The sequence below is a fragment of the Cheilinus undulatus genome, linkage group 7, assembly GCF_018320785.1.
Source record: "Cheilinus undulatus linkage group 7, ASM1832078v1, whole genome shotgun sequence".
Lineage (NCBI taxonomy): Eukaryota > Metazoa > Chordata > Actinopteri > Labriformes > Labridae > Cheilinus > Cheilinus undulatus.
Genome location: NC_054871.1, coordinates 29,742,190 through 29,755,671, shown reverse-complemented (window position 1 = coordinate 29,755,671; position 13,482 = coordinate 29,742,190). Strand labels below are relative to the sequence as shown.

Below are 13,482 nucleotides of genomic sequence, written 5' to 3'. Positions count from 1 at the left end.
GCGATGATTGATGATATAGGCCACTCTGTGTCGCGTGCAGCTCAAGCAACCTGAATGCGTAGCAAATTATAAAGAGCGTGTCGAAGTTGGAAACAGTAATTATGTGCTTTACAGGCTGCTATAAACACAGAGAATTGCGTTTAGTTTAAATAGCTTGCAGTTTTGTCGGTTTAGCAACACCTCCAGCTAACAATTAAACACAGAAGGTGGTGGTAAAGTTCCTTATTTTTGGCATTTTTGACTGACCAATCACTGAAAGGTGAAAGTCAGCTCAACCAATGGTAACAACGGAAAAGCTGAACCCGGAAGTTCTTTCTTTTGAGCTGCAATGGAAAAGAAACGTGAGTAAAACAAAAACAGAAAAAAGTTTAGTGTAATTTGGCCATTTTGGCTACTACTATACTTTGTTTCTGGGGAAATGAGAAATTTACGAGAAGCGAAGTACACGTCTTTGTTTATGCTCGATATGATAGCCTGTAGTGAACAGTTCCAACAGCAAAACCCGATTCTTGTTCATAGCTAACGGATACCTGTTTGGCATTTACACTAACTGTGAATTCAAATGCAATAATGGCACATGCCTCTGTTGACATTTCTGAATGGATGCATGCACTATTCACAAACTACCAAATGAGGGCAGTAACTCCAAGGCAGAGGGAACTAGACTCCTTCAGTTACAGGTCTGTGGAGCATCTTACTGTCCCAAATTAATCTGAAACAGTCCTGAGCATATTTAAATCAAATGCAGACATTTGAAAGGGAGCTGATAATGATGTGTCAGGCTGCACATGACTGCCCTCAGCCACTGATGCTCGGCAGCATGTTTGTGAACCTTTCAGATTCATAAATGATGCTAGAAAAGAGCAACAACTGAAAGCTGAAGTTCAGAGGGAATGTCACATCCATATTTAGCGCTTCATAATGAGGGCATCTTATTAATTTTGAAACGATCCACAGCGCCTTGTTGTTTCTGTTTGAGTCAATTAAATCTTTGGCTCCTTTGCAGCAGTGTTTATTTAGCATGCAGAAACACAATGACTTTTTTGCTTCCTGCAGGTCTGTTTGAGGTTATCTCACTGTGATGTACCTTGAGTTTCCATTTCTGGTCCTTCTCTCCCCTGTGCTCTGCTTGTGTCCTTTTGCTGAGTCTCACAGCTCGCCTCTTTCTCTGATTTTCCTTCTGTTGCTCAAATTTTAATCTTGCACACAGTTCTGGCTCTCACCTCGACCATAATGGCAATAAAATTGTATGCTCAGTATTACGGGTGTGACAAGATGAGACAAGATTTGGGCCCACGAGACGAGATTTTACACTTGTTTTAATTTTGGAAATAATACATGGGTGGATAATATGTCCTTTATCCAACCAAAAGTCATAATCGCAAAGCATGCAGATCTATTCAGAAATGTTTAAACTACTGTAACTCATCTTGTACTGGATAGGCTATCAATGCTTACACACAGTTTTTCTTGTCTAACTCTGACTCAAACTTTACATTTTTATGCTCTTCACATCAAACCTTTCATTTGAACAATCTACTACACTATGCACTCATTGCTACAATTACAATAATTATATTTCATATCATATTTAATTATATATAATAAAAGCATTTAGACTATTTTGAAAGTACTTTAAAAACTATTTACAACAGAGTAAAATAAAAAGAGCTATATCAGTAAAATCAAAATATTTCTCATCCTCTTTAAGTACATCATACTTAAAACACTCAAAGGAAATCTTTCTGTCAATAACAAGTTTACAGTAATTTAGATAAATAGATTATTTTATTGTTTTATGGTCTTTTTTTCCTCATAACAGCTTTGACAGTGTTGGACACTACACACAGATGAGTGTTATGTGTGTGGCTGGTGAGCGAGTGTGTGTCTCTGCTCTGTCTGGTGTCAGACAACACATAGGGTGTGTTTAACTGGAACTAGAACTTCTTTTTTTTGGAGCTAACTATGGACTCTGTGGAGCTCAAACTGAGTTTGTTTTGCTAAGTTTACCGCTGCAGCATACAACGGCCCGTTGTGCAACACATTTTAAGCATCTGATTGATGATACGCACAGTTAACAGCTGATGGATGTGTGACTGACAGACGGTGAGACGAGAAGGAGACATGACAAAGCAGGGACTGAATCAAAGTTATGAAGTCACAGATACTGGCACTATCTGTGATTCTGCGCATATACATGAACTAAATAAACCCTGGATTCTCCTCACAGACACTGCACAGGTTTCCAGCAGCAGCATTCCAGCATGCGGCTACAAGTAGTTAACGCAAAGGAGGGGGTGGGGGTTGGAGCGATGATCTTAATGGGTCATAGATCAGCTCTGATTCTTCATTAGCTCTCCCACCAATTATAGAGTTTCAAGGGCATCTTTGTTATCTTTTATAATTTCCAGTTTGGTATTATTTTCTGTAAGGAGAGCTGCTGCTCCAAGTGTCTGTGCAATATTGATCTCGAGAGATGGATTTTTCTGCAACGCAAAATCTTGTGGCACAAGATCTCATATCCCAACTCAGTATGTTTTTGGATAGCAGAGGTTAAGGTTGAGACTGGGCAGATTGTGCCCATGAAAAGGGGAATGTATACCTGAGATGAGGAGGAATCTGAAAGAAAAGCCATGGAAATATTTAAGGATGATACAGGAGAAAAACACAAAGGAAAGGAAGTATCTGCAAGGATATTGTCCAGAAACGTTAGTCTCATGTGAGAGGCAAAGATTTCTTTTTTACACATGGAGAAACATTTTAACTTGAAAAGGAGCTAATTAACTATGGGAACAACATACCAGATGTACAAACAAACTCTTCTTCAAACAAGATCACATGTTTTTCTGACATGATCTGTATAATTTTATGAAATGAATGGATCCCAGCCCTGAAAGTCAAGACCAACATATATTGTTGTACTGTACCCACACAATAAAGGCTGATTCTTGCAATGTATGAATCTCACTCCCATCTTTTTCTATATCATTTAAAAACAATCTTTTCGGAGAGCATGCAACTGTAGTCAACAAAGTGGAGACATAAATCAGGAACCCTGGAGAGTATTTTTCCAATAAAAAACTATTTAACAAGCCTTTAACTGAAGGCTGGTGTCATGAAATTGATCCTGTCCCCACAGTCTTTTCTCTTTGTCACTAATATAGATTGCACTACAGGGACCTTGAAGCAGTTTAGAATAAGAGACTCTTGGAGAATTTGGATATCCTTAAATGTCTTGTGAGGGACTTCTGTTTTGAGTCAATTTTGAAACTCTCTGGACAAAGTAGTGCATAATCTTTTTTACTACATTTTTTATCTTTAGGCCACTGGTGGACTGAGAGTGGGGCAGTCAGCCCCATTTAACCTAATATTTTAAAGACACAGTAGAGGTGCCTTCCTGGATACCCTGTGATGGATAGTAATGATGAAGTGTCCTCCAGGACACTGTCCCAGTGGAAAAGGGGGACAAATTGCACCCCAGGGTGGTGTCTAGGTGGACAAAGTGTGATTATGTGTTCTTCCAGGGGATAAAGCATGCTAAATTACCCTTAAGGGTGTAAGCTAATTGGTCAAAATATGATAAATACCACCCTGGAGAAGACTTTATGTTGACAAATTGTGACAAAGGGCCTTCAAGGGTGCCTCTCCAATGGATAAAACGTAATTAAGTGCCCACCATGGTGGCCTCTAAATGGACAAAATATGAGTGTGCCCTTCCAGGGTGGTCATTAAGGGGTCAAGATGGGAGAGAGACCACCCTGGAGAACAATAATGTTGACAAAATGCGACAAAATACCCTCTAGGGTGTTATTCCAATGGATAAAACATGATGAAGTGCCCTCCAGGGTTGCCTCTAAATAGACAAAATATGAGTGTACCCTCCAAGGTGTTCTCTAAGTGGTCAAAATGTGACAGAGACCACCCAGGAGGTCACTTTATGTTGACAAAATGGGACAAAGTGCTCTCTAGGGTGCCCCTCTAGTGGATGAAACATGGTAAAGTGCCCTCGAGGGTGTTCTCTTATTAGTGAAAGTGTGATAGAGACCACCCTGGAGGGCCCTTTAAGTTGATAAAATGTGATAGTGTTGTGTTGGGTGCCCTTTCAGTTGATTACACATGATAAAGTGCCCTCCAGTGTGTACTGTAAACAAGATGTGATGGAGACCACTCTGGAGGGCTCTTAATTTTTACAAAATTTGATAAAGTGCCCTAAGTGGCCCGTCTCTGTGGACAAACCTGATAAAGTAAGCCCTAAAGTGCATGTATCCCAAAATGGAGAACATGCAATAAAGTGCTGCATGCCTTTTGGTTTAAAGCCAAGTTACAGTGACATCCCCCTGCATCTTTGTAAAATCAGTGTTTCAAATTTCCAATTCCTCGTCTGTTCCATGAAGTAGCCTATAATCCCAGAATCAAAGCATTTAATCGTAACTAGGGTTTCTAACATTTTCACTCTAAATATTTGAAATTTTTTGTGCCCACCACATACAACGGGTGCCCTCTAGACATCCTGAGTCTGCCACTGCTTTAGGCCTACATGAGTAAAGTTTTCAGACAAATATCCCATCCTACTGTCAGTCAGATGTCTCATTAATTGAGAAAATGTGAGCAGGCAATCTCTTCCTGTGAAACCCTTTAGCAGCAGTTTCAGACATCAGCTATAACAAGATCGAAGAAGTTCATCTTTATGCTGATGATCTTGTGGATTCAGTTTTTTATTTTATTTTATTTTATTTTTTCAATTTTATCCAGGTCAATAAAACTTCCCACATGAGCTTTACTATCCTGAAACTTAACTTTTCACCTCACTGACCCATCTTTAGTGTCTGAAGCCAGTGCTTGGACAGCACTTGAGCAGACTGACAAGCTTGGCAGGAAGACTTAAGTTCTTGATGGTTGTGGTGATAGCAGCGGGGGTGGATGCTAGCTCGATGACCTCATCATGTCTTCCGCCTCTGGGAGAAAGTGAGCTCATGACTGTCGTAAAGAGAGATGCATTTACGGTCTTTTAACAGACTTGGATGGCCTTATCCACTGTAGCACAGAATCCAATTTAGAGCTTGGACCTTTGGATAATGAGGCATTTGTGGGAGGATGGATCTCAAAAAGAGAGACAAAGAGAATGAAACAAACATTCAGCAGAAGTTTCAATCAGATTAGACAGGCTTCAGTGCTTTTTACCATCTTGTTTTTGTGTTTTCTTCATCTAAACTTCTCTACAGCTTTGTTCGAGTCACAGAAGGCATGATGGGATACTCCTTCACAGAAACCCTTGACAGGAGAGCTGAAACAGCCTCGTTCGCCCTCCAGGCTTCTGTAGTTCTAGAAAAGTTCAAAATAATTTAAAACCCTCCAGTGAAGCGCTAACAAAACTCTCTCGTGATGTCATTCTGATAAATAATGCACGCGTCTTTGGAGAGAATTCGCACGCGCTGTTTTTTCTCTCTCCCCAGTTTCTTTTCGTCATTTGTTCTCCATTAGTCTTGCTGTTTCTGAAAGAGGAAGTGTATCTCTTGTTGCAGCCGGTGTGATGTGCAGATATTTCAATGAATGAACGGTCGGCTGACTGCAAAGAGAATAGGAGGATACTCCTCTGGGAATGAAGCACCTCCCCTTTAATCGCTCGGTTGAGTTTGTCTCGGAGCTGTTAGTCGCTTCTCTTCACTCACACACGTTTGCTTTCAGTCGTTCAGAGGAGCTCGGGCGGATATCACCGATCTCGTTTTGCTTAGGAAAGCAGTTCATTTTCATTTTGTTGTGTTTTTGTGGAAATAAGCGCGAGCAGTGGCAGGTTTTGTCACTTCTCGGTGCCGTTTTGTTGCGATCGACATGAAGAAACGCGGAATAAAGCGTCCAAAGTGGTTGAAGGACTGAACAGGATTGGTAAGTAATGTTGTTTCACAGCTCTATGCTCACTCGTGTTTAGATCCAGTGCTTTTCGTACAGTTTAGAGGACAAGTTAGACAGAATAAGCGCGTTTAGGTGGTGCGTAAAGCTCTCCAAATCAGAGGAAAATATATCTTGGGTAATTTATTCAATATGTCAAAATTGAACTTAAATTGCTTTGATTCCTCGTGGCCTGTGCACAGTTTTCCCTCTGCCTTTTATTACTTTATATCTCAATTTATATCAGATTTTATTGAGGGGTTAGAAATGTTATTGCAGCCTTTGGGCAAAGTCCAGCTGCCAGACGTTACTGCTCCCTGTGTAAAACAAAAGGCGTGCGTAAAGCCCAGCTGTTGCTGTAGTTTAATGCTACAAGGCTGCATGTAAACTCATAAGTGACTGTGGGTGTGTGATCTGGAGAAAGTTGTCCAAATCTGTGGACTTACAATGTTTCAGCAAGGAGAAACACTTGCACTTGTTCTGTCATAATGACCAAATTACTCACAATTTCAATCAAATCTCAGAGTATAAGGTTAATAATCCACATGTGCCCCTTTTCCTTCAGACTTTCTGCTCTCTCTCCACCACTTCATCAAGAAGCAAAGCTGTCATGGCCAAGTGGCTGAAAGACTACCTGAGCTTTGGCAGCAGGAAGGTGCCTCCTCAACCACCCACACCAGACTACACAGAGAGCGAAATCCTTAAAGCGTACCGCCTCCAGAGAGACCTGGACTTCGAAGATCCATATGAGGATTCTGAAAACAGATCCAGAGGTGAATCTGGGACTTCTGACCCTGCTACTCCTGTGTATGGCTCTCCCATGAAGACATCCACTGTGGACATGAAATCCCCAAAACACAGACTGATCAAAGTGGATTCACAGGAGCTGGGGCGCACAAAGATCCTCCTCAGTGCCATCTCTTTAGAGGACCAGCAAGAGCCTGTAAGAGCCTCACTGTCTCTGCTTGTTTTTGTAGGCGTTGAGAGCAAAAGCAGGTGCTGAAAGATGAAAATTTTCATGTGGTTGCTCTCTTGTAAAGTGGAGGAGGCTGAAGTGGCAGAGGATTGAAACACTCTCCCACTTCTCTTTCATTCTCCATTTCCATCCCTGTGACAGCTTTATTGATCAGGCTCCATAAGCAACGACTGGTAATGTGTGTCACAAATATGCATTGTTTTCATAAATCACGTTACATCCCACATGGGACATAAATTTGCTACCCTAGATGGAAGGAAGAAATATTGATGGCTAGAGCGCACCGCTGAGTTGGAGAGGGTCACAGTCCCGTGAGTTTATGTCCTACCATAAATAATAAATGGGGTTTGGTTTTGCAAGTTGAGAGAGCCCCCCTGTATGTTCACATGTTGGACGCCATACACAGCGTGCTGCATTGTGATATGCCAAGGGCTACAGGGAGGTATAATTCATACTCTGTCATCAGGACTGCTGTTCTTTCCTGGCTTTGTGCTGGAGACACCACAGATGGGGAAAAAAGACAGACAGCTGTTCAGGGATGAACTGGAGAAGAAGCTAAAGTTTTACAAGGAAATGGTCTTCACATTAATTCAGCTCACATATGCTGAGTGCGTTAAGGAGTGTTTCAGGCTTTTCAGCGCAGCAGTTAAATCCATGACTCCGCTTATGGAAAATGCTACAAGTGCGAAAGTCCTGAAGAGGATTGAAGTAATAGTCTTAACTGGAGTCAATAGCTCCCCCTCTTTACCCCACTCTCTCCTCCTGCTCTCATTAATTTCCCAGGCTCTGTGGGAACATCCGCACTCTAATTAACATAGCAGATTCCTGAACATCGATAGGTATCCTGTTACCGAAACAACATGGGATTAGGATGTAGTTTTGGGAGGGCGTGTGTGTGAGTTTAGCAGAAATTTGGGAGGTGAGTCGTGCTTCAGTGATTTTTCTTTGTCACGCAGAGAGAGAAATAAGAGGAGGGCTTTTTTTTAACCAGAGGGGGTATGTGTTTGCAGGTATGTGTTTGTGTGTCCGCTCATGTGTGGGAGACCATATGGCTGCCTTTGTAGCTGTCAGTGTGCCAGCTGACCATTGCTTCCCTCCTGTGCTCACATGAAGGAACAAATGCACACCACATCCAACCAGCACCCTCTTTACTCTCTGTGCATCTAAAAATCCCAGCTTCTTCACACAGGAAGAGTTATGACTGCATTACATGTTATATTTCCCTTTGAAAGTCTTCTAAGAGGAGATGGTTTTGCATAGCTGCTATAAAAATAGCATTGCTGTGGTTTTTTGATGTTGCACACTAAAGGTGCAAATTAGAGTTGATGATACTCCAGAAGCGTTTTGGCTGTAACCAAGCATGTATTTATCGTGCCACTCAGTGAGGATGTGATTGCCTTTTTAGTGCTGTGCTGCTGCCTCTATCTCTTGTCCTGATGAGCTATTGTCTGCCCAACAGGCTGTCCTTTTTAGCTTTTATTCCTGTTACCGTCTGAATCATCCAAAACTCGTAACACTCACAACAGTGGCTGCATTAAATCAAGTGTTTCAAGTGGAACGCAGAGGTTTTGAAAAAGCTGATCAGCAAACTGGATAGAAGTGAAATTCACTTTACCATGTGACTGAATTAGAACTCTTCTTTCCACATAAACCTACACACAAAATTATTTCTTTATGTCTTTATTTATTTTAGTAAGCTGCATGTTTTTCTCCAATGAGTTAATATTCGTAGTCTTGTTTTCTGTGCTTTAGGTGGTGCCGTCAGCCCCCCTTGCAGGAGACACGGATTATTCAGACCCATTCGACGCTCGCTTGGACCACAGGCCAGAACTAGATCATGGACCTGCTCCCTGTGAGAACAATGGCTACATGGAACCGTACGAGGCCCAGAGGGTCATAACAGGTCAGTGGACTTATTTTTGCTCATGATTCAGTGTCTGGTGAGCCATGTTGTTATCATAGACACAATTTTAGCCCTCATTCCCTTTGCTTTTACTGCTACCACTTTCTGTCAAGCAATATAAAAATGTATTGCAGCCATATAAATCTGCAATACATTTTTTGCCTTCAGGTTTACTATATCATGAATAAATCTCACTGTTATCATTTCTGAACTAAAAAATACAGAGACAACTGCTACCTTTCCAGTTTTTGCTGTATTTTTCCTTTAGGTATTTCTGCCTCTGTGGAGTATTGTCTTTTTCTTTCCATTTTCCTAGGTCTTTGTTCTAAAAATACAGGTTTAAAATGCAGCACCGCTCATTAATTCTACTTTAATGAGTCCATTTGTAAGAAGAAAGCTCTACATGTTTTTATTTCATCCCATGCGAGCCTTTCTCTCAGCCTCACAAAATGTCTTTTTTACAGATGTGTACACAGTATCCAGTATCAGACCCTCCCTCCTCCTCCTTCTCTTCCTCCGCTGTGATTCTCTCCCACATCATCCAGCCTCATCCGTCGTTTTCCATTTGTCTCTCCTCCCATAACATCTCTGTCTGCCCTTTTCCCCTACAATCTCACTGCTCTGTCCCAGTCGTTTAGTGTAAAAGCCCCCCACTCCTCCTCCTCTTCTTCCTCCATTTCTCTATCTCTTTTCATCTCAAGGGCTCTTCCTGGCCCTAAGGGGGGTCTGGCTGTTTCCTTCCCATTCATCCTTTGGCAAATTTTCTGACCTGTCCTTCTCTTTTCTGTTACTTGAACTTCAATTTTTTTAGTGATCCAATGAATTTTGGAACTAAAGTGAATAGATCAAAAAGAGAGAAACCTTCAAGATTTTCTTTCTCCCGCAATGGAGCTGTATGATGCCATTGGAGAGATGAGATCCTTGCTGTTGATGACAGAGCGTTTGGCAAAGCATTGTCACCGCTCTTTCACTGGCTTTGTCACTTCAGGGCTGTCTGTCTGACTGCTTTTGTCAGTCTGTCTCTTTGTCAGTCATTGCTCATGAAAACACAGCAGAGCAGAGGAGATAGATGTGAGATTGGAATAGTAATTATCCCTCACAAAGACTGTCCTGAAAAGAAACCAGTGTACTTTTTAGGAGACAAAACATCTTTGGTTTATTGTTTAGTTTATGTGGTTAAAACTCCTCCATTTGTCTTTATCCAATCTAATTCCCTCGATTTCCAACCAACCTCTGTCACCTTTCTCTCAGATTGCTACCCCCACCACCCTCTGGTTGTTTTCCTCCATCATGTTTCAAACCACTTTCTCATTTTATTTCCTCCATGCCTGTTTTTATCTCCCCGCCTTCATCTCCTCATATCCAGCCTGCTGCTGACACTGCGAGCTCCCAACGCAGGTAGAGCAGCGTTCAGCCCCGCTGTGCTTCTGTCTCAATGACTTAACATCAAACGATGACAGACGCCCCCTTTCCTCCCTCCTCTGTCCTTGTCTCCCATCACCCTGCTCCTCTTCTTTGCTGCTTCCTTCTTCCTCTTTCCTTCTTCTCCTGCGTCTCCTTCGCCTTGCTCCTCCTCTCTGCATTTCCTCTCCACCCTCTTTTTCTTAACCTCAGGGCCATTCCCCAGGGTTTCCACTTGGTCGCCATGGTGACTACAGGGTGTCATGTCGTGTGAAGGTTAAAGTTTTTCTCTGCCTTTCACCAGTGAACCCTTCCATTAAGTCTTGTTCCTTTCTCACGTGAATGCACCGCTGCTGGCTGTGTGCACAGAAGAGGCACCTTCTCTGCAGTTACAGCTGTTTTTAAAAAGTGACATTTTTGAGGTCAACATATCAAAGCGGCGTTCTTTATTGCTGCTGCTGCTGCTGCAACTAAGAGGTTTTCATTGAACCATTCAGAAATCAGATTTCACTCCTATGTGTCAATAATGTTAAAGCCCTTTATCTCATGGCCATTTTTGTCTCTGCATGACAGTTGAAGGTTCTGAGAATTGTTCCTTGGATGAAACCCACTGTGAATTTAATGAAAATGTTAAAAAGGCAACAAGGATGCTGTTGTGAGCCATTTTAGATTGCTGCTGGGATTCATGATGGACAAGAGAGGGGGGGCTGGGTTTGTCTACAGTGTTGCTACTCAGCATCTAGCTCGGGGCCTCGTTAAGCCCCCTATATGAGATTCTGAGCCCACGGCAAGCTGTGCAAACAGTATTTGCCTCTTGACTTTAATTCAAGTCATGTCAGAGCTCAACAGGCTTTTTGATTTACTTTTCAGCTCAGAATGTCAGTGTTGTGCTTAAGGGAACTTCATGGCTGAAAGCAAATACATATTATTTCTTAACATTTGCGTTTTTTCCTGCAGACTGGTTCGATGCAATATATCCATGAAGATTTAAATTTATGCATGCATGCATGGTTACATTTCTGCTGTTTTGCATATGCATCAACAGAGCTGCAGCGGGGACCAGGAGGAAGCCGAGCGCGGGGCGGAGTGCAGCTGTATGACACCCCGTATGAAGATGAGCGAGGCCAGCGTCTGGGTTTTATGTATGGGGAAGCTCATGAGGAGGGCAAAGAGAGCAGCAGGTTGCCACAGGATGATGAGCGACCGGCTGATGAGTACGACCAACCATGGGAATGGAAGAAAGAGAATATTTCCAAAGCTTTTGCAGGTAAGCGGAAAATTACTGACAGTGTTGTATAGAAAAGACCAACAAAATTAATGAAATCATGTAAATCAGTGGTTTTTAAAGTGTGAGGTTGGCCTCCCCTGGGTGGTACCACAGGATTTGAGGGGAGATGTGGAACCATAAACCAGAAAAGGTGATTTTCATTTGTAACTTGCATGGGGCAATTTGGATAGATTAATGTAGAGACTGTACTAAAGTCAAAGATTAAAGTTAGGATTTTCCCTCGTTGGTCCTGATGATCAATGGCCACAGTGTTTGTTCTGCAAAGATGTACAAGCTAACGACAGCATAAGACTGTGTAAACCCTGGGGTCTAAGTCTAGTGACCTAACTGGAGGAATTTTTTGACAAGGCGTAAAAGGAAGTTCACTCACCTGAAAGTAAATGTGACATTTAGCACTGTAGATAAATGTTTCAGTGGTATTTTCCTGCATAATAAGCGTCAGACGTGCAAAAATTTAATATTTTGTACCTGATTCCCAGAATCTCAAGTCAGATTTCAGGCCTCGTTTAAATATCTTGGACTTAAGATGGCAAAAACATCGGTTCAAGACACCTTTGGCAGATTCACCAGCTGTTGAACTACTCATATGATGTTGAGTCAAACTATCCTAGCGCACAGATGACTATAAACATTTGACAGCAGCTCTGAAAGGGGGAGGAGGAGGCAGGACTCTTTGGCCAGTGAGCGTGTAGATCTGCTCATGAAGTTGGTAGGAATAAGAGGAAAACTGGTACTCAAATTATGTCATTTACCTTAACAAAATCATTCTATTGTTTTACTTTTATTTACATGCCCCAGTGCTTGGTGGGTTTAGAAAATTGCACAAATATACCTACATTTGGAGGGTGGTGGGTGCTAATTTCCCACCCTGCAGATGACTTATTTTTCGACAGAGAAAACATGGAAACTCTTCTGAAAATGTTTTTAAAAAACTCTCAGGAAATTCCATTTGTAACCAAATTTTGGTCAGTTAGAGTTGGCAGCTGCAGAATTGTCCTGCATTTCTATTTGAATAGCCTTTTACATCTGTTTTCATGATTTTAAGTACACTTCGAACCCGCTTGGAAAAGATTCTCAAATTTTCTTGGTCCTGGCTCCCACCTGCTGGGCTCTATAAATGCTTGGTAGTTCAGAGTATCTTTTACTTTTGCACTTTAGGTGAGATTTTGAATGGTTATACTGTGTGCAAAGAAGCTCTTTTCTAACCAAGCTGCAAGTTCATCCATGAATTTCTACCAGCTCCTGCACATATTACAGTACTCTGAGCTTTTTCATGTCAAATATAAACCTTAAGTTATCTTTTAAAATAAAAAAGAGTGAATCTTTCATTTGAGGCAGTGAAAATGATTCAGACCTGCTTCAAAAGGGGCTTTTTTAAAGGTCGAAGCCCTCCCAGGAGCACACTGAGTGCCTTGCTGCTGATACTACAGAGTAAAATACTCATCTAGCTGTCCTGACCTTTTATGTAGTGCCTGCCCCCATCACCAACTCCTTTGCTGTTAGATATGAAGAGAGCTGTAGCCTTCGCTGCCTCAGTTCAAATGACACACATCTCTGTCTCTTTCACTACATTCAAACACCTTCTAGTTGTTATTGATTTTTTTTCCTCCCATACACATGATACACAAGAGCCACAACAACCTCTGAGATGATCACTGGAGATGACAGAGACGTCTTGTGTTTGTTTGAGTTAGAGAGATGCGGTAGATGTCGTTAAGGGAAAGTTTGCAGTGGCACAAACATAAGGCAAGGTTCATTTTCCTTCATAATCATCACATCAGCAGTATTTTGAAAATAATTGGCACAGTGCATGCGCTATTTTTAAAGTTGCACTGTCAGTGCATGTCACATCCCATCCCATTATGTTCCATCTACTGAGAAAATAATTGGACGAAGGGAGTGAAGAAGTTGGAGAAACAGTGGCAGACTGAAAGCTCATTTAGGAGTGGATCAGTGTGAGGCACGCTGGGCCAAGTCCACTTAATTGAGCTGCATCTGCAAGTCACTGAGGTCAAGGTGATGGGATAA

The 13,482-nt window shown here is 41.9% G+C and overlaps 1 protein-coding gene across 2 annotated transcripts in view; it reads left to right on the top strand.

The window, feature by feature from the left end:
* Window positions 1–36: 36 nt before the first annotated feature.
* The window catches only part of shdb (Src homology 2 domain containing transforming protein D, b), a 36,266-nt gene continuing 22,820 nt past the window's right edge, over window positions 37–13,482 (top strand). Inside the window, exons 1-4 of one of the 2 annotated variants that reach the window (XM_041791153.1) lie at window positions 37–341; window positions 6,452–6,829; window positions 8,615–8,765; window positions 11,212–11,433. In XM_041791153.1, coding sequence (XP_041647087.1) covers window positions 279–341; window positions 6,452–6,829; window positions 8,615–8,765; window positions 11,212–11,433 — 814 coding nt within the window. In that variant the 5' untranslated portion in view covers window positions 37–278. Of the gene's footprint in view, window positions 342–5,643; window positions 5,884–6,451; window positions 6,830–8,614; window positions 8,766–11,211; window positions 11,434–13,482 lie in introns of those variants that run through there. The other variant, XM_041791154.1, reaches the window with a different exon arrangement.